The sequence below is a fragment of the Bos taurus genome, chromosome 8, assembly GCF_002263795.3.
Source record: "Bos taurus isolate L1 Dominette 01449 registration number 42190680 breed Hereford chromosome 8, ARS-UCD2.0, whole genome shotgun sequence".
Taxonomy (NCBI): Eukaryota; Metazoa; Chordata; class Mammalia; order Artiodactyla; family Bovidae; genus Bos; species Bos taurus.
Window position 1 is genome coordinate 5716502 of NC_037335.1, and position 25572 is coordinate 5742073.

At 41.6% G+C, this 25572-nt stretch overlaps 2 protein-coding genes across 3 annotated transcripts in view; one reads left to right on the forward strand and one right to left on the reverse strand.

Moving 5' to 3' along the window:
• Window positions 1–11328, forward strand: part of GALNT7 (polypeptide N-acetylgalactosaminyltransferase 7) — a 136021-nt gene extending 124693 nt beyond the window's left edge. For both annotated transcript variants that reach the window (XM_024996041.2, XM_024996040.2), the window contains exons 9-12: window positions 1073–1291; window positions 3572–3670; window positions 4539–4667; window positions 8905–11328. In XM_024996041.2, coding sequence (XP_024851809.1) covers window positions 1073–1291; window positions 3572–3670; window positions 4539–4667; window positions 8905–9042 — 585 coding nt within the window. In that variant the 3' untranslated portion in view covers window positions 9043–11328. The remainder of the gene's footprint in view (window positions 1–1072; window positions 1292–3571; window positions 3671–4538; window positions 4668–8904) is intronic.
• Window positions 11329–18648: 7320 nt separating this feature from the next.
• On the reverse strand, window positions 18649–20984 carry HMGB2 (high mobility group box 2). Its single transcript, NM_001037616.1, is given in 5 exon segments — window positions 18649–19202; window positions 19698–19872; window positions 19957–20102; window positions 20356–20542; window positions 20897–20984. Coding segments are annotated over 4 exon segments (630 nt in total). The 5' UTR covers window positions 20506–20542; window positions 20897–20984; the 3' UTR covers window positions 18649–19043.
• Window positions 20985–25572: the final 4588 nt, after the last annotated feature.

A 25572-nucleotide genomic window follows, 5' to 3' on the forward strand; every position in this document is an offset into this window, starting at 1 on the left:
GATGTTCCTGCTCCTGATATAGAATGGTCACCTTGGCCAGCGGGCCCAATGCAGCCCCTTTTAGTAAGTAAAGTTGCGTTGGAACCAAGGTCTGCTGTTGCTTTGCATGTTGCCTGTGCTGCTTTCAGCAGCAGAAACATTATGGCCACCCAGCTGAAAAGACGGACTCCCAAGTCCTTTATGAAGTTTACTGCCAGCTGATGTCCAAGTGCGAGGACCTCGCTGGGTCTGGACTACATCCATTCACACCCGCATTCAGTACAACAGCAGAAGTTAGGTCTTAGTTATCACATGTCAGCTTACTTGATTGTTCTTCGGTTGCTTTTCAGGATGCACCACTGGGATGTGGGGAGGGGGAAATATCCACTTAATTCTGGGCTATAGTGAAGTGGTTCAGGTATAGCTGTTACCAGACAGGCAGAGGCGCCTGCAGGAATGTGTCTGAGTGAGCAGAGCTGTTGTTTATCCCTGTGGTTTCTGCAGGTGCAACAGTGTGGTGCTCAGAGAGGAGATTGTTCTGGGCAGGGGCAGGGGACAGGGTGAGGGGGTGGGGGTGGTTCCAGCCAGCTTCTCACAAACCCTGTCTTCACTCGGCTTCATCAGCAGGAGAGAACATATTATCTCAGAGCATGTAACCTTTTTAGGGCTCCCCAGGTGGTGCAGTGGTAAAGAACCTGCCTGCCAGTGCAGGAAACGCAGGTTTAATCCCTAAGACAGGAAGATCCCCTGGAGAAGGAAATGGCAGCCCACTCCAGTGTTCTTCCCTGGAGAATCTCATGGATAGAGGAGCCTGGTGGGCTACTGTCCATGGGGGTCACAAAGAATCGAACACGACTGAGCAGCTGAGCACACATGCACATGTGACCTTCAGCGCACTGACACCAGATTCTGTGTCCACCACTCTTTGGTGGAACACTCATGACAGTGACATGCCAGGGTCATGAGCTCGCTTGCACACAATTAAATATACAGTCCTCTTGAAACGAGTGTGTCATATTTCATATGTCAGGAAGAGACTGTTTATGATAGTACAAATATTTTTATAATAATGTTCATTTCTTTTTTTCCCCAGAATTACGTTAGAGTTGTGGAGGTCTGGTGGGATGAGTACAAAGACTACTTCTATGCCAGTCGCCCAGAATCGAAGGCCTTGGCATATGGGGATATATCAGAGCTGAAGAAGTTTCGAGAAGATCACAACTGTAAGAGTTTCAAATGGTTCATGGAAGAAATAGCTTATGACATCACCTCACACTACCCTCTGCCGCCCAAAAATGTCGACTGGGGAGAAGTAAGTGTCAGCTGGGTGATCATGTGTGTGTTTGGAGACTGAGCTCAGGAGAAAGCAGAGTGAGACGGAAATGTTGGGGAAGAGAGAAGAATTTGAGGCAGGGAAGTTTGGTGGAAAACAAGGCAAGTGAGTGGAAGGTGTGGGCCAGGTGGACAGCTAGTTTGGTTTTATCGGGTTGGCCAAAAAGTTCATTTGGGTTTTCCATGCAGTGTCACAGAAAAACCCGAATGAACTTTTTGGCCAAACCCGATATTTGCCCAGCACATTAGGTGGCAGCCATGGTGAGGAAGTTGCCAGTGAGGGTGCATGAGAAGGGGTCAGGAGGGCACACATAGTCTGGTAGACACCCCTTTGGGCTGTCCAAGAGACCTCGGGCCCAGAAAGGAGGCTACATGTAGATCTAAGGATGTGACGTATATTTGGAGCCTGCAGCACGTTTCATGGGACTGAGTGAGAAGAATGCAAAGGTAAGAGGCTGGATCTGTCCCTGAGGAGCCCCAGCCCCTAGAGAAGCAGGTAGGGCAAAGCGACCTGACCTTTTTGGTAAGAGGTCAGTAGTTTGGGTAGCAGGATGTGCTCGATCTCTCTCTGCTCCTGTGTCCTAACAGTTCTCTGTCCCATATTTCCGTCTTCTATTTTGATGAGCTGTGTTTAACTCCCAGCTGGACCAGAGCTCCCGAAAGCCCAGACTGCATTTTGGTTTGGTTATCTTTTGCTCTCGAGAATTACTCACTAGCCTAGGGCCTTCTGTGTGGAAGGGATGAATTCTCTTGGTGAGCTTGCCCAGTAGAGAATTCAGAGCCCACCCTTCACACGCTGATGGCTCTCAGATGTCCACCTTTAACCCAGACCTCTGTCCCAGAGCCCCGACAAGCACATCCAGCTGCCAACGGATGCCAATAGTGATCTCTAATCAACTTATAAATCTGTAGTAGTATTTCCAAAAAGGGAGATTGTTTTTGTACAAAACATGCATTCCAGAGATGGAAGCACATGTTTGCCACGTACTTAGAGTATATACAGTTTGTCCATAGGTGGTCTGTATTATTTGTCAGCTATAGCTTGACTCCCCGCATTTGACTCAGTGGTAAAGAATCCACCTGCCAAAGCTAGAGATGCCAGAAACCGGGTTTGATCCCTGGGTGGGAAATATACCCTGGAGAAGGAAATGGCAACCCACTCCAGTATTCTTGCCTGGAGAATCCCATGGACAGAGGAGCCTGGTGGGCTACAGTCCATGGGGTCGCAAGGAATGGGACACGACTGAGCACACATGTTACAATGGCAAACCACTCCAGTACTCTTGCCTGGAGAATCCCAGGGACAGAGGAGCCTAGTGGGCTGCCGTCTGTGGGGTCGCAGAGTTGGACACGACTGAAGTGACTTAGCAGCAGCACAGCCCAGCCTACTGGTCATAGCTACCCCTCCACCTCTCCATGAACCCCAGCCCCTGAATACAGCTGTCAGGCGTGAGAGCCTTACTTCCCAGGATCACTGATGGTCTAGATACTTAGGGCCAGTGTCTGTGACCACTGTAGTCAGGTCCCTTTGCTCTGCCTCTCATGAATCTGAAATGGTACTAATGATATTTTTTTTATTTCTTTCATCTTTTATCGAACTTTATAGGCCAAGGTCCTTCATTGAAATGAGCCCCTTCCAGTGTTGACTTTCAGACCATAAGTGGTTTCACGCTATCTAACCGGTGGCTTTTTAAAATTAATTAATTAATTGTTATCATTATTATTGTTTTTTGACTGGGCTGGGTCTTGGTTGCTGCACGGGCTTTTCTCCAGTTGCAGCCCACGGGGGCTACTCACTAGTCGTGGTGCATGGGCTTCTCATTGCAGTGGCTTCTCTTCTTGCGGAGCATGGGCCTAGTTGCTTCTCAGTATGTGGAATCTTCCCGGACCAGGGATCAAACCCGTGTCCCCAGAATTAGCAGGTGGACTTCTGTCCACTGTACCACCAGGGAAGTCCTAACCAATGACTTTTCAAGTGTAAACAATCTTATAAATCTAAGAACAACAGGAAACCCTCTCTCTTTGCATGTAACAAAATTGCTTCACAAATAAATATGGTAAGTAGGAAAAAAAAAAAAGACCATAAGTGCTTTGAGAAATGACTATAGCTCTGTGTTCTAAGAGGCCTAACAGGACAGTAGGTACCAGGCTGCACATGCCCCACCCTCCATGTGGACCTCAGCCTCAAGACAAAGTTCTCTGACCTCCTGCTAGAGCTTATCAGAATCTAAACCTGTGACCCTTCGTTCATTTCTTTCAGATCAGAGGCTTTGAAACTGTGTACTGCATCGACAGCATGGGGAAGACCAATGGAGGCTTTGTGGAGCTGGGCCCCTGCCACAGGATGGGCGGGAATCAGGTACACCGCTGGCTCAGGCTCCCAGACGCAGCTGGTGTGCACTGGGAGCCAAGGCGCTGACGCAGCACAGGCTGTAGCCTGTTTTCAGTTTGGTAACTGTGATTGTTTGATAAAGTAAAACATTCTGTGAAAAGCCAACAGTGCTGAAGCATTTGCTTAAATGAGGGGATAAGAGCAGTATTGGTTTTTATGTAAGCAACCGCAATCTAGAATTTGTGTCTCATATAAGAGACTAGAATATGTTCTTGCTTGAGTGTATAATTGTGTAAGCCTCACTCCCTAACAGTTTTGTTTGTTCAGCTATTGTTCAGTTTTCCACATATTCCCCCCAAGAAGCTGGGATGTTATTACCAGTCGTGTTCCCAGGTGGTTCAGATGGTAAAAAATCCGCCTGTAATGCAGGAGACGCGGGTTCATTCTCTGGGTTGGGAAGATCCCCTGGAGGAGGAAATGGCAACCCACTCCATTATTCTTGCCTGGGAAATCCCATGGACAGAGGAGCCTGGCAAACTACAGTCCATGGGATTGCAAAGAGTCAGACATGACTGAGAAAGGCAACCACATATTGTCTTCCCTTCCTATGTGAGTATTTTTCTTGTCTCTAATTTAGATGGTGATACATTATCAGGTCTGTTTCCACATTTTCATTTTCTTACACTGTTGGTGTGATTAAAATCTTAACGACCGATTCTGTATCTAAAAGGCTAAAGAACATAAGCTTTTAATAGTTAGAAGCAGTCTTCACTACCATCAAAATGAGTAATTCCTGTCTTTGGACTTGCATTCTGAACATACAGAAATGTGATAGAGAAATAGGGTAGTCATTGAGTCTAATTATAAGAGTTGGGTTTCTTTCTTTTTTAAATAGCTTTTCCGAATTAATGAAGCCAATCAACTCATGCAGTATGACCAGTGTTTGACGAAGGGGCCTGATGGATCCAAAGTTATGATTACACACTGCAATCTGAATGAATTTAAGGAATGGCAGTACTTCAAGGTATTCTGCGTCTTAGTTCTGAAATATATGCTGTTTCATTTTAATATATGGAATTGAGACATGTAAACGTTAAAACCTGCATTCTCACTGGCTTGCATTTCCCTCTCATTTTCCTGATCACTGGAGAATCACCGTTCGATAACAGAGCACCCCTTTTATTCTCTAGTACAATGTCATCACGGACAGGTACCACCCAGGGTCCATGCAGACCCACTGTTCATTTATCCACATAGGGAAACCAGGGTTCCCTGAGGCAATCATCACCATTGTTCTAATATCAAAATCTGATCTTTTTAATCTAAATGATAATATATATAATTTTAGTGAATGGCTTATTTATATATACATAAGTATATATAGTTTTAATGAATGCCTCGGTTAGTTTAACTTTTAAAATATTGCTGCCTGTTGTCCAGCAGGTGGCGATAGAGATGAACAGGTAACGTGTTGGATTCCAGGCTTCATAGCTTCTCCTCCTGGCTGTTAAATGCAGGATAGGTGTTGCCTGTTGCTTGTTTTAAAAGCCACATTTAGTTCTTCATTTGACTCTGGGAGCAGTGTTTCTATTTCAGGTGTGAATTTTCAATGTTGTATGCCAAGTTGAGGATTCCAACATTCGAATGGTACTCTATAATTTTCGAAGTCTAGACTTGGCTAAAGTAAATCAATTTATTGTGAAACAAAAAGTTGAAAAAGCTCCCCCAAACTGAAAGAAGCTGGCAGCCCTTAACTTTCTTTACACATCTTGTATTTGTTGTCATGCCCTCCCTGCCAGAAAACACTTGTTTGCCATGTAGTGACGATGTTAATGGCCTAGCTGAATATTCCCAGTTATGGGAATTATATATGTTGCATAGATAATTACCAAGAAGCGGTAAGTTTGTGTCAGTTGCTGATGTTAGGAAGAAGATTAATATAACTCCCAGAGAACAGAGCATTTATTTCCACAAAGAAAGATGAATAATAGCAGTAAAGCCAAGGGATGATTAGTTAACTAGTAAAAGAAGGTTAACAGATGCAAAAAAATATGAGAAGGAATGGATAAAAAATGGGATACACATATTTTCGATACTATATTTTAAAGGGCACAGCACCGAATATCAGTTTGTGCATCAGATGTTACTATTAATAAATATTCACTGGGGCCTTTCAAAAAATAGCTAAAGCCCATGTAGAAATAAAAATAAGCAAAATGGGGCTTCCTTGGTGACTCAGTGGTAAAGAATCCGCCTGCCAATGCAGGAGACACAGGTTTGATCCCTGATCCGGGAAGACCCCACTGCCACAGAGCAACAAAGCCTGTGCGCCGCAACTACTGAGCCTGTGCTCCAGAGCCTGGGAGCCCAGACACAGCAACTGCTGAACCCCATGCACCCTAGAGCCCGGGCTCCACAAGAGAAGCCGCCCCAGTGAGAAGCCTGCTCACCACAACTAGAGAAGAGAAAGCTGGTGCCCTACAAGGAAGACCCAGATCAGATCAGATTAGATCAGTCGCTCAGTCGTGTCCGACTCTTTGCGACCCCATGAATCGCAGCACGCCAGGCCTCCCTGTCCATCACCAACTCCTGAAGTTCACTGAGACTCACGTGCATCGAGTCAGTGATGCCATCCAGCCATCTCATCCTCTGTCGTCCCCTTCTCCTCCTGCCCCCAATCCTTCCCAGCATCAGAGTCTTTTCCAATGAGTCAACTCTTTGCATGAGGTGGCCAAAGTACTGGAGTTTCAGCTTCAGCATCATTCCCTCCAAAGAAATCCCAGGTCTGATCTCCTTCAGAATGGACTGGTTGGATCTCCTTGCAGTCCAAGGGACTCTCAAGAGTCTTCTCCAACACCACAGACCCAGCACAGTCAAAAATAATAAATAAGAAACAAAAACAAGATATTAAAGAAATAAAGTGCCATAGGATAGGGAAAGAGAGATTAATAGGAGGCTTTATTTCTGGTGAGTTTTGGGTAGAAGTATCACTGCACGGGATCTTGAGGTGTGATAAGACTTTTCATGAAGGATGAATGCAATGACAAGCGAGCAGAGTCATAGCGTCTTAGTGTAGAGAATTCTAGGAGCTGGGTGTTTTCTGGTTCCCTAAGCTGTTCTCCATGGGAAAGAGCATGGAACTTTTTATGGTCTTTGGGGAGTGACCAACCTTAGCTGAGGATCACAGTGATAGGAAACAGTGGGTACTTTTAGGAAGATAATTCTGGACACATTGTCAAGCCTGGACTGGTGAGCAGGAGGCCAGCTCAGTCAGCAGTTCTCACTCTGCTCCTCTGGACCCATTTACATCCTTACTAACTGCTGACACACTCCCAGGGAGATTTGTTATACAGCTTACAGCTAATGGGGTTTCTGAATTGGGAATTAAACCTGAGAACTGTTATGAGTATTGCTGTACATATTCATGTAAAAGTAATAGTCATAACCCTATTACATGTTAATATAAATAACACTTTTAATGAAAAATAGCTATTTTCCCCACCACAATGAGAAGAATGGCACTGTTTTATAGTTTCACAAATGCCTTTAGTATCTGATTTAATAGAAGAACTCTGGATTCCTATTCTGCTTCTGCATTTAGTTTGATGCGAGATGTTGTTCTAGTTGAGTATCTTAGGAAAATCCAGCCTTGTCTAGACATGCAGTTTGAAAACAAGGGATAATTTAATAGCCTTTTCAGATAATTGTGCTACACAAGTGTGTAGGTGTTGGTTTCTTTTTATTCATTCATTCATTTATAGCTGTGCTGGGTCACCATAGCTGTGCCCAGGCTTTCTTTAGTTGCTGTGAGTAGGGGCTCCACTCTCGCTGTGCTGCACGGGCTTCTCATTGTGGAGCACAGGCTCTAGGTGCCCAGGCTTCAAACAGCTGTGGCTCCCGGACCCTAGAGCACGGGCTTCAGGAGTTGTGGTGCACTTCTGGAGTTGCCAGGGGTTGTTGCTCTGCCACGTGTGGGATCTTCCTAGATCAGGGGACCTGTGTCCAAGTTATTTGCAATGTGGAATCTGGAATCCCTGTCAGTGAACATTTTGTCTTCTGTTGCATTAAACCCACTTGTCTGTCTCAAACTTTGAATGGATCTTTTGTAACATCACACTTTCACAGCTCATTTGGAAAATATCGACTCACTAAGTCATCCAGATCTTCCAAATGATGGCACATTTCATCATACACTGCTCCTGAAATCACAAATATAACCACTTTTCACCAGAAAAGTCTTTAAATCTTGTAGTGCTGTCACATTCTTGATGATGGATACAAGTTTTCTAAAACTCAAATTTTTGCTTGAAAACTTAGGTTTTATCAATGGCAACAAATAACTGTCAGCTTTATATTGTTTTTCTTTTCCCCTTGAAGTGACAGGCTCACTTTATTTTCTGTAAAATGTCTCCCCAGCCCCAAGTTTGCATAATTGTAATCTGCCTGCGATTTGTCCTTTCAAGTCACATGACAAGAAAAGGCGCTCGTTCAGCCCTCAAGTCCAGCAACTGCCCATGTTCTGGCCATTCTTACCTACTGTCTCTCAGGGTCAAGTCTTAATAAAACAAACACGTTTTACTGCTTCATCAAGGACATTCTAAAATGAAACTGGCTTTTTTTCTAATTGTGAGTCTGTGGCTACGGAGAACGTGACCACTTGATTGATGTTACAGCCCCAGCTCTTTGACCCAGCATGGCTTTTGCACTGTCTGTATAAATGTCCATACAGTGGAAAAGACAGTTAAGGTCTTTGTATTATTAGGAAATTGTTTCGACCCTACAGACCCAATCTTAGCTAGTCTGAGGACTGCACTCTGAGAGCTGAATCGAACCTCCAGCAGGTGACAAGGACTTGACTAAGACAAGGGCGGTGGGGATGGGAAAGGGTACAAGCCCAAGTCCTGCAAATGTCCATGTTCAGCTGGTGACTCGAAGGAAGGCGGGCATGCAGCCTGAGCTGCGCTGTCCTAAGCTCAGGACAGCTGGATTAGCTGGATAGGAACTAGGGGAGCTGGTCTGGAGGAGAAGATGATGAATTTAAGTTTGTATGTGTTGAATTGGAGGTACCCGCAGCACATCACACCTGAACAACAAAAGGATGTAGAAGACCGACAAGAGAAACCCAGAGTCTGGGGTGAAGCTGCTTCACGCCTGACCAATTTGCTTGAATTGTCTTCTTACGAAAGCCAGGAAGTGACCTGTCTAATGCCAGTGACAGCACAGAGCTCACGTGTAACGCTGTGTTTCCCTGTGTTTTCCAGAACCTGCACAGGCTGACTCACATTCCTTCCGGAAAGTGCTTGGATCGCTCAGAGGTCCTCCATCAAGTGTTCATCTCCGACTGCGACTCCAGCAAAATGACTCAAAAGTGGGAGATAAATAACATCCATAGTGTTTAGAAGGAACGAAAGAAATCAGTAACCTACCTACTGACACGTAAGCTTATACAGGACTGAAAGCCGCCTGAAACCTGCTGCAACTCTTGTCACCTGTACAGCTCCAAACCCAGAGGCTCCGCGGGCCTGAGGACGTTGACAAACTGTGATTTTTACAATAACATGATCATCTGCAGTTACTGTTTACAAAACTGCTTTTACCTTAAACTTTGTAGATGTTTACATCTTTTTTGTTTTGTTTTAAGATGCTGTTGGTAATCTGTGCGTTTAGCTCTGTTTTATTTAGAACAGAGTTAAAAGCATTGTTGTCTTCTTTGGGATTACACTCAGGGGTCTGAAAGGCAGTTTGATTTTTTTTTTTTTTTTTAAACACACTTGAAAAAAAAGGTTGGAGTAACCAGACTTTCCTATGTAACTTGGTGATTATCAACCTGTTATGTCTTTATTTAATTTTACATCTTTTTGAAGCACTGCCACAGGTTATTAGCCAAGGTGGCCTTCCTCCACGGTCATGCTGCTTTTTTGAAAGGTGAATTTCAACACATTTAGTGCCTCTTTCATTTCTTGGTATACTATTTCAGGAGCTTTGAATGCAATTTGTAGGATGGTATTGATGGAATCGTTCGTTACCTGTCTGAGGACTGAATTTACTTGCCTCCATTTGCTCTGAAATTGAATGCTGTATGGCTCAAAAAACAAATGACAAGATGGAAAATCCAGGGCTATTCCAAAGAGTTGGAAGATTTGTGAGGCATTAACTCCTCTACTTGTCGGCATTCCATTGCCCTCTGTCAGTCCCAACTCCTAAGGCGGGAGGGGTTCCTACTAACTTGAGAAGAAAAGTCCTCTGACATTGAGGATTGGCTTTTCCCCATTACCTGTCACTTTAGAAAACTATTAATATTTCTCAGTTTTGAAACCTTGAAATGAGAGTAACACAAAGAACACAACACCACTGTAAACACATCAAAGGTTTGTTCTAACCAAGGTGAGAATTTCCAAACCCTTGTTGGATTAAGCCTTACAAGACTACTGTGTCTTATAACCTAAGCTGTGCAATTTATATAGTCAAGGCTGAATGGACCTTTCAGTTATTTCTTCATGAAATTCCCTGCACAGTCTTTAAATTTTAAAAAAGCCTATTGAAAAATACAGTTCATGAACAAATATGAACTCCTTTCTGTTCAGTTATCTGTTAGTTCCCTAGTGCTTCTTATTTTTTTTTTTTTAGGAAGCATATTTCTGTTAGTATTTTTCCAATGAAAAGAAGACTTGTTTGAATTCACACATTTATTGAGATAGTATCTACAAGAGGAAAACCAAATACTGCAAGTGGTCAGTTGATTTTAATATCTAAATAGTCTCTTATACCCCACAAGATTAAAATGCTCCATCAGAGGCAAAATAAATAAATAAATAAAAAGAAAATTAATGAGGCAGAGAATGGCAAGTAAATTAGAGACTGATCCTGTTATCATGATCAATGAAAGGAATTCACAAACTACTACCAGAGAAAAATATATTTTACTAAAGCTTAAAAAAGAAAACAGAAAAGAGCACCTACATTTATTTAAAAAGAAAAGCCTACAAACTTGCTTCTTCCAAGCTTAGCTCTTAAATTTGGAGAGTCAAAGTTAAACATCTTAAACAGAGTTTTATTTATAATTTTGAATCGTCAATTTGTATTTTGCTCCTGATCTCTGATCAACCATTTGAGCTTTCATTCATCTCTAGGGATGTTTAAAAAGGAATACATTTCTATGCCTATATAACTGCAAAATAAATCAACCATAAGTAAGAAACTAAGAGAATTGGTATTTAATACTTGTGTGTTTGCAAGTAGGTCGCATTTTCCTTGTTGAATAGATTATAACCTTGTTAACTATGCATAGGCCTAAGAACAGTGGCACAGAAACTGTGCATGTAAATTTTAAATGGGTATTTTGTGCAATTCATTAAGATACTCTATAAAAAATGACTCTATATATTGAAATCAGAAACCTTACCAAACACAAAAAACATCAGAAGCTGCTGCCATAATGACTATTTTCTACTGTAGGCTGTTTTGGAATAATTCCATATCCTTGCTTTGTAAGTTGATAATATCACTATGCATTTCTACTCATTTTATAAATTTGATTTATGCAGATTTTGATACACTGTATGTTTCTGTAGAAATTGTATAAATATTCAAAATTTTATTAGGGGTAAATTTGAGAAGTTTATGTATATCTTAATTCTGGGTTGCTTGTTTTTTAGGTGAGAAATAAATAAAATATTGTATTTTAATCCATGGAGTTTTTTTTTTTTTTTAGTACTTGTAATCCTTTTTTATATATATCTAAACACTGCATGTTTGAAGTAATTACTTGACTTTATTGTTTATAAGGGTGTGGCACAGCAGCAAAGAATCTACGAATGCAAGAAATGCAAGAGATGCAGGTTCAATCCCTGGGTCAGGAAGATCCCCTGGAGAAGGAAATGGCAACCCACTCCAGTATTCCTGCCTGGAAAATTCCATGGACAGAGGAGCCTGGAGGGGCTACAGTCCATGTGGTCGCCAAGAGTCAGATATGACTGAGAACACACACTCATTGTTTGCAAGATACAGTAGTATTGGCGCTTTCGAACTATGGTACTGGAGAAAACTCCTGAGAGTCCCTTGGACAGCAAGGAGATCAAACCAGTCAATCCTAAAGGAAATCAACCCTGAATATTCATTGCAAGGACTGATACTGAAGCTGAAGCTCCAATACTTTGGCCACCTGATTCCAAGAGCCAGCTCATTAGAAAAGACCCTGATGCTGGGAAGGATTCAGAGCAAGAGAAGAAGCAGGCGACAGAAGGTGAGATGGTTGGATGGCATCACTGACTCAGCTGACATGAGTTTGAGCAAACACTGGGAGATAGTGAAGGACAGGGAAGCCTGGCATGCTACAGTCCTTTGGGGCTGCAGAGAGTCGGACACAACTTAGCGACTGAATAACAGCAACAACCATATATTGAGTATATGCTTGAGTGTTGGTTAGAATTTGCTTAGACTACTCAGAGCTTATATCTAAAAAGGAAACATAAAGAATTATTTTTGCCCCGGTTGCTTATGTATAGCAGTTTTTTTAAGTCACTTACCAAATATAAAACACAACCCCAGCAACATATATCCTTGGCAGTGTATTCTCCTATACCATTGCCTATTAAAACCAAAAATTTAAGTAAAGTCTTAACAATCTTCTAGATCAACTAGATAAGGAAGCCTTCCCAAATGAAGTGAGAAATGGGCTATAGGACCTCATAGCACAACCCATGACACCTCAAGAGAAGGTACTGCTGCCAGCATTCCAGTAAATGGCTATGTTGGTCTGGGAAACTCTCTCAGCCATTGTTGTGGCTTCACTTCTCAGCTGCTGTGCCTGAAAAAGTGATAGAGCACCAGCCTGAAGTGAAGGGATCTTGGACTATATATCATCATTTCTGGACAAGCTGTGTGTTGGTTTTTTTATTATTTTTTTTATCCACTTATAATTCAATGGAAGACCATGACAAGTACATGACCTGAGCCAGACGGCTAATGGATCAGTAATTGGGTATATGAATATTCATCCATGTGGAAAGTACTTTTAGAAGTACCGAGCCCTATGAGAATGCTTATTATTCAATAGAATCTGTTGAAAAAAAATTGGATAAAAGAGAGAATGATTTGGGAGGAGCACTGTCCCTGGGATTAGAGATTAATAGAAGGGTTGTTTCTAAGCTAAATTCAATAATTGCTTTGCCAATCTCAATTTTAAGATTTTGAAATGCCGATAACTGTGATTGGTATGTGCAGTTTTATAAGTGGATCAGGCCTTGGGCGTCTGAGCAGTGGTGGGATGAGGGCTCCGTAATTCTCATAACAGAATGTTTACAATCTGCTCATATGAATAGCATATACAGTGGACTTGTCTGTACTGGCATCCCTGTTTCATTACAAATTACTTGTGTTACCCTGGCAAGTTATCAGTGCTTCTCCATGCCTCAGTTTTCCCATTAGTAATATGAAGGAAATAACAGTGCCTATTATATAGGCTTTTTATCAGGATTGTATGAGTTAACATACATGAAATGCTTAGAATACTTCCTGTCATGTAGTCAGAGTAATATAAATGGTACCTATTGTTATCTGGTTTCAAAGTCTTAAAATCAGTCGTTAATCAGAAGAACTAAGACAGCTATACTGCAGACCCTATAGGGCTCTGTGTATGTGTGTATGCCCGTCTTTCATATGTGACATGTCATTGCCTCCACTTTCCAAGTGAAGAGTTTAAGATCATAACTTAAGCTTCTTAGACTGGGGTTGAAATGGTTATCCACAAGGGAATAAATGGTTACCTCTACCTCACAGTATGTACAGAATGTAGTTTTCAGTGGTCTACTTTATCATTTAACTGTGCATCTGGAAGAACGTCTAAGAACATTCTTTCAATTATCTTTAAATGAAATTTCTCTGGGGCTTTTGATATGAGCACATAAACTCCAGCTGCCTTAATGATTAAGTGCCCAAAACAAAACTGAAACTTTCCGTAAAAAATAGAGATGAATAGGCTTCCCTGTCTGGCCATGGCACAGTAATTGTTACCATCCTCAACAGTATGCTGTTGTCCTAAACGGCTATAAAACTGGACAAAAAAATACACAGCAGCTGTTTTCAGGAACTGGGTAACAGGCAAAGCAGACTGTGATAACGTGAGAGAAAGGAAGCACACAGGGTGAACCCGGGTTCAGCATGTCCGGCTGCCTGAAGAACTTTCCCAGCTACCATCCAGGAAAGCGGAGCTCAAGCCTTGGCAGCTGAGGAGGCTGCCCCAGTCAGCTGGGATTTACGGGACAAGATCACTGGAGGGGGCTGTGCTTGAAAGCCAGGAGAACTGTATAGCAATTTTTATACCAGTGTCATTTTTAACAGCAAAAACTCCAGGACAACCTAAATATCCATCAACAGGAGAGTGGATCAATTGTGGTATTGTCGCACAATAGACTGTTACAAGGCAATGAACATGAATGAACTGGTTATAAACAAGACAGTAGGGCAGTGTCGAGTGAAAAAGGCAATTCCCAAAAGACTTCATTCAACAAATATGTTTTGTAAAATCAAAGACAACTAAAACTACAGTAAGTCACACATGAATATGTGATCAAATATATGTGGATAAATAATATGGGATTAATAAGTGGTTACTTTATGGTTACCAGAGGGTAAAGGGAAGAGGTGAATGACAAATTAGGGGTATGGGATTAACAAACTAGGTAAAAATTGATAACCAACAAGAATTTACCATATAGCACAGGGAATTATACCCAATATCTTATTAACAACCTATAATGGAATTTGATCTGCAAAATAACTGAATTCACTATGCTGTACACCTGAAACTTAATACAATATTGTAAATCAACTATACTTAAAAAAAAAAAAAAGTTAAATAACTTGTCCAAATACCCAAATTTAGTATTGAAGTCAAGGACATAGCTCCAATATTGAGTATCCCCAGAGCCCTGTGGGAGGAATTTCTATTGTATTTTCCACATAACTAGTTTTCCTCTCCACTTAGAGAGTTAAGAATCTCAGAAGTGAATCTGGTAGTCTTATTATGACAACTATATTATTAATATATATACATGTTATCATGCATACTTTTAGCTAATATTTATTTTTCTTACCACCAAGAGAAGTGTCTTGGATGTATTGCCTCATTTAACGTTCAGAAAAAGAGAAATCTGATTTTAACACCTGAGGAAACTGAAAGGTTATACGCCAGGTCTGATGTTACCAAACTGATCAGAAAAAAAGATCCTTGGGACCTCCCAGTGGTTAAGATTCCATGCTTCTACTGCAGGGGGATCAGGTTTGATGCCTAGTTGGGGAACTAAGATCCCACATGCTGCGTGGCATAGCCAAAAAATAGAAAAAAAATTTTTAATTAAAAAAAGTAATTCACTTAAAAAGAGAAACTGAGCCCTATTCAAACTGATCTGATTCTCAATATAAGCTCATCAGCTCACTTTTTTGAAATCAGCTCACTCTTAATTTCTTTCATAACTTTTTTCTTTGTATTTTAGTTTGTTCTCTGTATACGCTGTTTCAGCTTTACTGTAGAAATATAGAGAATTGAAGAATAACACATGAATATGATTGAATTGCAGTTTTGCTTAAAAGTTGTTTGCTTTTAATGTGAAATACTATTTGTGCTCCTGAGCCGGTATTCTATTAGCTATGGTAACTCCTAAGATGAGGCTAAGAGAGGGTTGGGCCAAGTCCTGAAGAACAAGGGCCCAGGAGCCCAGTGACATTCCGTTTAGACTTCAGAGACTGTACAACTGGATAAGAAGTTAGATGAGTTTCCATACAGGGCGAGGGTTTCTAGACAACTGGGAAAATAATGCTTAGCTGGGAGGCCTATACATAAACTTTTACCAATACCCCTAACTCAAGTAAATATCATTAATATTACATTTACATACACTAATTTATAGGAGTAACCAATCCGTGACCCTTGACAGAATCTTACCTACAAACATGTTTTCTTTGAATTCAACATTTGAATTCACTGCCAATGTTTACAATTCAGACTACACATTTTTAAAAATATCTAGAATTCTGGTTCCACTTAAAATTTTGGGACATTTGGGATCTTAGACTCACATTTCCATTTAGCAACAGGACTGAGCTGAACAGTAGCTGTCACCTTTACCCTGGGCATTTATGCTTACAAATGTTTATAGATCACCTGCTCTTTCTGGCATGACGTGTACACAAATGGCTTATTTCTACAGATGTTTTATTTTTAAAAGGATTATATCTTATGCATTGGCAAAACAGGTCCTTTAGCTTTCTTCTTGCTATTCCCCAAGAAATAAAGTCATTACTGCTTTATCAACATTTTTAGTGGCATGTAATGAAGTTAACTTTAAGATAATGCTGTTTGTGCTAAGACAAGCATGGTTTACTACTTACAGTAAATGATTTCTGTTGAAAAGCAGAATACAAAAATGCTTACTGTCTTGCATTGAGCAACTTTGCAAGTTACTGCTTTAATACGTAGGGCACCTTAGGATCTTCTAACCCAGCTTTTATAGATTAGAAGACCAAAAGTAGTGGCTACCATCTGGAAAGAAACTTGAGACCCTACTTCAGTTCTTGTACCAAAATAAATTCCAGAAGGATCAAAGATTTAATTAAGTAATAAGAAAGCAAAGATAACTTTGGGAAAGGTCTCCCAAGGCCACTAAAGAATAAATTTGCCTCATAAAAATAAATCTTTGCATGAAAAAAAGCATCATAAAGTCAAAAGACAACAAAGAAAAAATACCAATATTTACAATGCATGTCACAAAGGGTCATTTTCCTTATTTCCCACAAATGACTAAAAAAAGACCAATGAGACAGAAGGCCATCGGAAATACAAATGGCTCTTTAACATAAAAAATATACTAAATTCATAATAGGAGAAACCATTTTTTTATATATCAGGATAGCAAAGATTAAGAAGTTTGATAACATTGCTGAGGAAACAGGCACTCTGAAACAGTCATTGCTGTGGAGTATGTTTCAGTAAAACTTCTGAGAGCAATTTTGGCAAGTTTCAGCAACTTAACAGCCAGAGAGCAGGTTCCAGCATATACCAAGTACAGGTTTTAGCTATTATAATTAGCACATTTTTTAATGTGCAAACTTTTAAATGCTTTTTATAGAAATTTCTGAAATCGTACATATAAGATATTCATGGCAGTGTTCTTAAAGCAAAAAAATTCAAACATAACTATCTTTAGGGAACTGGTTAAATTATGATCTATTCAGTGGAGTACTATGCAGATGGCTATTTAAGTGAAATGTGGCAATTCTGTTGAGCCAAGAACCTAAAACGAGAATTAAGGGGCAGGACAACATATATAGTAAGCTTCCTTTGTGACTATTGTGCTTCCCATCTCTCTTGAAGGATGTGTCATTGTACTCCTGGAGTCGCCTCTTGGGAGAAGCTGGTAGTTGGAAATCAAGATTGTAAACTACCCACTATATAGCCCATTTACATAAAGATATGACTTGTTTTTAAAAAGAAAAAGCGGGGTATGGTCTTCATAAGCACACCCGCCAAGTACTGGCTGGTCTGGAATAGAACATGACTCTTACCCATATTTTAATGCTTTCCAACATAACCACTCCTTGAAGTCATTTAGTCTTAAAAACAAGGGTGTTGCAAATTTTGATCAACACTTAAGAGAAAATATCAAATGAGGACTCATCTCAAATGCTGAGATTACACAGCAGCTTTTTTTTTTAAATGTGTCATTCTTAGCTTACACATTTAAAATGTAGTTCATTTAAAGAAAATGAAAGTAGCCCCCAAAAAATCCCCAAAAAAGTGACAAGGAACCTGATAGGTCTACTTCATGAATTGAATTTTAAAGAAATTCTTAAGAACCAGACTTTCACTGTATTTGTTTTAGAAACTAGCATCTTTTCTAAGCATTAAGGACTGTTGTAAATACTTGTAAATACATTCTTGTTTAATCATTAGAACACTTCAAAGTAGATATTGACCCCATATACAAATGGAGAGAAATAAACCCAGAGGCAGAGTCCACACAGCAGTTATTAGGTAAAGCTGGGGACTTGGGATCCAGATATGGGTATGTCTTTAAAAAACTTTACCCCACAATGTTTTAGTGTTAAGTCACCTAACATCAGGAAATCATTTTTAAACACATAAAACTAGTTTTTACGATCCGCGAAGGCCCCCAAATAACAACTGTGGTATGATAATGGAGGGCCATCACTAAGAAGTTTGAAGATTTTACCTGAGTACATCCGCTCTGGGAATTATGCTAATAACTTACACCTCCCATTTAACAATGTTATGTAAGAAATGAATCTTAAAATATTTACTCTGAATATGGCATAAGATAGACAACCCAGGCTCCCATGGTTGGGTTTTAAGAATTTTGGTTTCTATTGTAAAAACTAGGTAACCAAGATTGTCAGGTTTAACTGTCAAACCATCAACAAATAGGTTTCCTTTATACTCTTCCAGCCAACACTTGGCCAACTTTCACTAATAACTTGATAATGATTTGAAGTGTTTACCTAATTCAAATACAAGCAACTGCTTTCTCAAATCAGCATTTCTTAATAACTGCTTTCACCTGTAAATAGAAATCCTAGTGAATTTTATCTTGTTAGTCACGGAAAATCATAATAATCATCTCAAAAGCTTTCTTGGCTTAGTTACCCAGAATTCTAGGCTTAAGACCACACCGATTTTTGAAATCTTAAAATGCCAACTAAAAAGAAAAAACCCAAGGGACAAGTTAGCTAACAAATGAACATAAATGTCAAGAACAAAACCTGCTCAGTGTGTAAGACTGCATAAATTTTTAAAGTTCATTAAATTCCATAACTGATTTTTAAAGAACACTCTGTGTAAATATGAATATTGGCATGTTTGACTTTTAACAAAACATTTTACTAAATCAACCATGTCTAAGAACTATTAGGCAGAAAGACAAAAAAAGTGATACGGCTCCAGACCATGAAAGTACAAGCTAATTTAGCATGTAAGACAAGGACAATAGGAATAATATATATAATTTTATTACAAAATTTAAAAAAAAAAAAAACAAAAACGCAACATTCTCATTCTAGAAAACCCAAAAGTTGCTATTGATGCTAATTTCTATGAGTTTGCTGTGCTACCATACACAAGTCAAGAAATTAAAGAAACCATTAAATATTTAGAAACATTTAACATCAGAAGCTTGAAACTCTAACTGTATGTAGTAGCCCCTCAAAAAGCCACAACTTGCATTTTTAAAAAAGTATTTTCTCTACAAAGAATCTTATCAGCTATACAAAAATCTGTACAGTTTTTATACTGAAGCTAATATTGAGCTGCACTTGAATTCACATTCTTAGCAAAACAATTGCCTGAGCACACACGCACACTCCACACATATCATTACAAGATAGCCATTTATTCCTCATCTTCATCCTCCTCCTCCTCATCTTCATCTTCCTCCTCCTCTTCTTCTTCCTCATCTTCTGGTTCATTCTTCTTCTTGGAGCCTGTCGGCCTGCCAGGGCCCTTTTTTCCCGCTTCACTCTTGCCCTTGGCACGGTATGCAGCAATATCCTGAAATAGTTAAAAAAAATAAAATCAGCATCCGGTGTCATTACCCAACCTTAAAAACCACTAAGTTGTAAACAATCTGCGATTATTGGCCAATAACCCCAATGATAGTCTAAAACTCCGGTTTTGAGAGCATTTGATCCCCCTAGGTCTTAGAAAGCTAAGAAAGGTCTTAGAAAGCTGATGTAAAATAACTGGGGTGTATTAGACTGATGTCAGTCTTTTCAACTAAGAGACCTATTTTACTACAAATGAGTCTGAATGCACCAACCTACCAAGGCTACAGACATTGGTTTCGGTCAAAAGAAAAGTTTCAATTAGCTTGTGTTGCCTAAGTGTACAACTCTCACTAGACCTTTTCAAAACAAAGCTGAAAACCATTAACACAGAACTATGTATAGCTCCCAAATTCCTACAGTTTCTACTTCTAACATACTGATTTAGAAAATATCTACTGGATTTCACACTGGCTTAAAAAAAAAAGTGAGGACAACACACCTTTTCGTATTTCTCCTTTAGCTTAGCTGCTTTCTGTTCATACGGCTGTTTATCTTTGGCTGACTGCTCAGACCACATTTCACCCAATTTTTTTGCAGTATCCCCAATGGATAAGCCAGGGTGTTCGCTTTTGATCTTTGGGCGATGTTCGGAGCAAAACAGGAAGAAGGCAGATCTGAAAGGAAGGAACAGAGTTGTAATAACCTGAATGAAAAAAAACGGGGGGAAGGCAATTCGGTTGGTTTTAAAAGACACTTACGGAGGCCTTTTCGGAGCGTTGGGATCTTTTTTCTTTCCCTTCTTGTCACCTTTAGGAGGGACATAATTTTTCATTTCCCTGTCGTAGCGAGCTTTGTCACTTTTTGCCATGTCTTCGAACTTGGACTTTTCCTTGGCCGACATGGTCTGTTAGCATAAAAAGAATAGTGAATATATAGCAGGACTCGAAAACTGTATTCGTCTCCAAAAGAGCGTGATCTTCTTTAGCTCCCGGTTTTCCTCAGTAAGGACCGTTTTGCCTCAGTCACCTTAAAATAAACAAGCACCCTAAGTCCTGTACTTCAAAGTCGTAATAGAACATGCGCGCGCGTCAGTCCCGAGGGGAAGTTCAAAGTCACGGCCACCCGCCCGCGTGAGGCCCCCGGGCGCCCCGGCTCACCTTCCATCTCTCGGAACATTTCTTGGAAAACTCTGCGAAATTGACTGAGGAGTCGGGATGCTTCTTCTTGTGCTCCTCGCGGCAGGTCTGCACGAAGAAGGCGTACGAAGACATCTTGCCCCGCGGCTTGTTGGGGTCGCCCTTCCCCATGATGATGCTGCTGCTGCGGCGGAGGCGGCGTGTCCACCTGGCGGGAGAGCGGTCGAGCGCTGGCGGGCGGGGCTGCTTCCCGCCCAAACGCCCCCGCCCTCCCCCGCGCCACACTCGCGGGCCTGCCGCCCGCCCCAGCCTAGCCCTTCCTGACAGGAAAGCCCCGGGCTTCCACGCCGCGAGCCGCGTCCCCAGCTGCCGCCTCGCGCCCCGCGTTCAAAAGACTCCGGAGCCGGGCCCGGCCGAGCTTCCCGCCTCCGCAGCCCGGCCCGTCAGGCCCGCACCCGGAAACCACCAGCGGGGCTCGCCCACAGCAGCCGCGGTGCCCCAGCAAGCCATGACGGAAGGAGGCCAGCCGACCGCGCACCCGGGGCCCGGAGCGGGCTCTTGCCTGGCGGAAGATTTTCCTCAGAGTTCCGCGCAGCGGCCGCGTCTGACCGCTACGCTGCTTCCCCGGCTCCGGCGTGAACTGGTTCTTCGCTAACGCAATCCTCCGCCTCTTGTTTTGCAGACTTCTCCGCGCCACTGCAACTTGACGAGCCGGGTCACAGACCACACCCCTGCCGCTCCGATTGGCCCTGGGGATTATTCAAACTCGAGGAGGCCCCGCCCCCTCACTAATACGGCTTTCTATTGGTCGGTATGTCGCCAGGTCCGTCCCCCCGGCCGCAGCCTAGCAGGTTCGGTGGGTCGCCCGGGTCGTTAACTCCCAGACCCGTTAGAACCGGTCAGGAGAGGAATGTGCTACTCGATCCTGATTGGCGGCCAGAAGAGGGTTTGAAAAATGGCGGGCCTGGCGCTGACTGGCTGAGGCAGGCGGCGGGGGGCGTGGCTGGCCCGCGGGGTAAACCCAGCCAGATTTAAAAATTCCCAGTCGCGAGCCGCAGGGCAGGTCTTCCGGGTCCCCGTCTCTTGCTTTGCTGGCGCTAAGGCGGCAGAAGTAACGTCCCTGCTGGCCCCGACGGCTGCCCTGGTCCTGTTAGTCCCCCGCCCCAGCGAGGCCCGCAGCCCTGGCTCCCGGCTCGGTGGTCGCCGCCCCATCCAGAGAATAACAAATGGGCAGGTTGACGAGCGTGCGCTGCGGCCAACGGCCAGCCCCGCCGGGTGTCGCAGAGGCTTGGGTAGGACCAGAGGAAGACGGGTGACGCGGACCGGGGGCGGGGGGGGGGGAGATGTTCCCAACCCCTCGGGGCTATAGCCACGCCTGTGAAGTCCCTGCGGGACCCCTCTTCCCTCTCCCTTTGTCTGGGCGTCATATTCCGGGGTAAACAGGGCCGCGGGTAGGCGGTGTCTTCCCGGCCCCGCCCCTGCATCCGGGCCTAGTTCCCGGACCGCGAACCCGGGGCTAGGTCCACACCTCGCATCCATCCTTCACCCGTCACCCGATCGCTCCGCGGAGGGTTCTAAGCCCTGCGACCCCGACCTTAAGGCCCGCTCGCTGTCACCGCGATGGTCCCTGTCCGGTCCCTGCAATGCGGTCGTTTTTAAAACCTTCCTGTCGAAGATCCCGTGAACGCTCTGCACCCCCCACCGCATTTAAGCATGCCCTGTCGTTTCAAGGGTTCTCCAAGCGCAAGTTAAGAACCTTCGTTTTAGTTTCTGGTGCGAGCGCGTGCGAGCGCATCCGAGCGACCTTAACTTACTGCTTCCAGGCGTCACCAGTCGCCCTTCCCGGGGTAGGAGGACGTTGACTGACATCTTAAGCTATTTCTGTGTCGTATTTAACTTCGGTTATTTTTCCTGTTGGCACATATGTTACTGTGACAGTTGGTTTCAACAGATTTTAAATATTCTGTTTTTTCTCAGTAAGTTCGCTGGCATTTGTTAGACTGCGTGCTCCTATTTGGTTTGTATACGGTTATCCTACTCGGTTGAACCTCAGTTCTGGCAGCTGTTTATCTAGATTTATTAATAAAAACTAGGTTTTTGAAAACGGAAATGGATGTTATTTGCACAATGTTATGCATGTACTTAGTATCACTGAATTTAAAAATAAATTTGAAAACTAAGGCATTAGTGATCTTTTTGTTGCTATTTGAATAATGTAGTACGATTTTTTTAATTTGGATTTTTGTGTGTTTTTATAGCACAATTGTAACTGATCTTATTTGACAATAGGGTCATTGCAAACGTAATTAGTTACAATGAGGTCATACTTGAACTGGGTGGACCCCTAATCTAATATGACCAGTTTCCTTGTAAGAAGAAAGGTTAAGTTTGGCCATAGAGTCAGGTATGGAGGTAAGATGATGTGAAAAGACACAGAGAGGATGGCCATCTACAAGCTAAAGAAAGGGTCGGGAATAGATCTTTCCCTTAGAACCATCAGAAGGAGCCAACCCTGCTGACACCAGTTTCCATTCTTTATTCCATCACAGCAAAGAACAGGAAAACATTTCTATATTTAGTCTACTTTAACGCTCCATGTAAGTCTTCACTCTGCTGTACTTCCTGATCTAAAAGTAACATTGAGATGCACAATGAAGTCATAAATAAGATTTGAGTGAAATCTAGACAGTGGTTGGTTGTAGAACAGTTTTTTAATAGAAACTATATAGAGAATCTGGTATGGACAGAGGACCCTGGCAGGCCACAGTCCATAGAGTCACAAAGAGCCAGATCAGACTAAGCAACTGAGCAAGTGCATCAGATGATGAGTTGGATCACACACACACAAATCTTAATCCCAAATGTTGTTTAGAAAGAATGGATTAAATATACAAAAGGCCTAGTTCACTATTATGAATTACTTAGTATATTCACTATCCCATTAGTCATACTATTGTGACTTAATCAGAAAACTGAAATGTCCTTTGAAGAGATAGTACTAAAGATGTTTCTCATTTTGCTCCTAATCCTGCAGTGGTTATAAATGGGAAAATAAGATTGTATTTCTAAAGAAAAGGTGGTCAACTTTAAAGCCTTTTCTTTTCAGAAACATCAATTTTGTATATTCCAAAACTAATTTTCCAGATTTGTTTTTTTTTTTAATACTGGCATCTTTCTAAAAGATGATAAAGAGGGAAGTGTTTATGTTTTTTATTTTTAAAAATGTATAAATTACAGTCCAACAAGGGCTGTGATTTTGAATGGTACATTTAACATTTCTAGACTTTTAGTTGACAGTAAAGTGACATTTGGGGGACAACCTCTATAATTCTGTGAGTATGTGATCATGCTATGCTAAGTTGGGTTGCCATTCAGTTGTGTCTGACTTTTTGTGACCCTGTGGACAGTAGTCTGCCAGGCTCCTCTGTCCATGGGATTTTCCAAGCAAGAATACTGGAATGGGTTGTCATTTCCTTCACTATGTGTGTGTGTTGTTTAGTCGCTAAGTTGTGTACAGCTCTTTTAAGAGCTCTTTTAAGAGCTCTTTTAAGAGCTCATGGAGTGTAGCCCGCCAGGCTCTGCTATCCTTGGGATTTCCCAGGCAAGAATACTGGAGTGGGTTGCCACTTCCTTATCCAGTGTGATCATAATATGAGGAATATTTTAATATTAACAATTGTTAGGTGGTTAAGAGATTATAATTAATATTAAAAGATAAATATCTTGGTTCCAGGAAATCCTTTGGTTATAAGTACTGATAAGTGTGAGCCCAGTTATTTCAGAACAGTATTTGATGAAGAATTTTACAGCTACTCAAATGTACTAAAATATATAGGACAAACTTTGGATTACACACTACTGTTCAGTCATCTTAGTCTTCTGGTAAAATGATCTTACCAGGGTTTTTTCCACTAGATGATACCATTATATCACTTTATTTGCCAAACTTTGCCTGAATTCAGCATCTCACAAACTGTAAACAGTGAAAATCTTTAGCAATAAATTAATTATGAGCTAAGATCAAAGCTGGTTGGAAAGTTTGTCCCCTAGTTTGTCCAGATAAACTGGAATTTATCTATAGCAATGTCAACCTGGCAGGATTGTGTAGAAGTGTGCTGGGTTGTACTACCTATTGAAATTCATGTCATTTACTCAGTCACTTATCCTAAAAATTTGTACTTTTCATAATCTAATCATCAAATCAGACTAGAAAACCTTGAGGAAAGGGAAATATATACATTTTTTTGTATCTCCCCCTCACAAAGCAGTGAATAATTTATCAATAATTACTATTAATTTTATTAATTTATCAACTCATCATTACCTGGTGATGTACTTGCTTAGTTTTGTCTTGACTCTTTGTGATTCTATGGACTATGGCTTGCCAGGCTCCTCTGTCCATGGGATTTTCCCAGAAAGATTGCTGGAATGGGTTGCCATTTCCTACTCCAAGGGATCTTCCCGAACTCCAGTCTCCTTAGTCTCGTGCAGTGCAGGTGGATTCTTTTATCATTGAAGCCCCTCAACTCATATAGTCACAATTAAGTATACTTTCCATAAGGTAAGTTGCATATAAAATAATTGTTGTTCTCTGAAGTGGCATAGTTAATATGAAAAACAGAAAGCTATTAATTGCTCTGCAACACATACTAGTTTCTGAAAGATGGGTTGAATCTTATATTGGAGTTTAATATTTTCAAGTTGTTTCAAAGGCAATGAGAGAAGGATAAGCATACTAAAGTGTTATCACATGGGCACATCGACTTGTGAGTAGACCACTAGTTCTGAGGCCTAACTGTTCAGAGAGTCAACTTAGTGATGTCACTCAACAGTAAATTTTTGAAGAAATGAAAATGCAGGTTAAGAAAAAACAAAAACTTCTGCTGCTGCTAGCATTTTCAATGATAAATGATAAGTAAATGAAGTATTTTTTCTTAAAAAAAAAAAAAACACTATTACTTTTGTGAATTAGTGTGAACTTTTCACTTTCATGCATTGGAGAAGGAAATGGCAACCCACTCCAGTGTTCTTGCCTAGAGAATCCCAGGGACGGGGAAGCCTGGTGGGCTGCCGTTTTGGGGTCGCACAGAGTCGGACACGACTGAAGCGACTTAGCAGCAGCAGCAGTAAATGTCCACCAAAAGAGCAGAAATGAATCTTTGATAGTCTTTCAAGGATAAGGAGACAGAGACCACTAGGACCTCAAGCAAAAGCCCATGTGACAATATCCAAGGATCA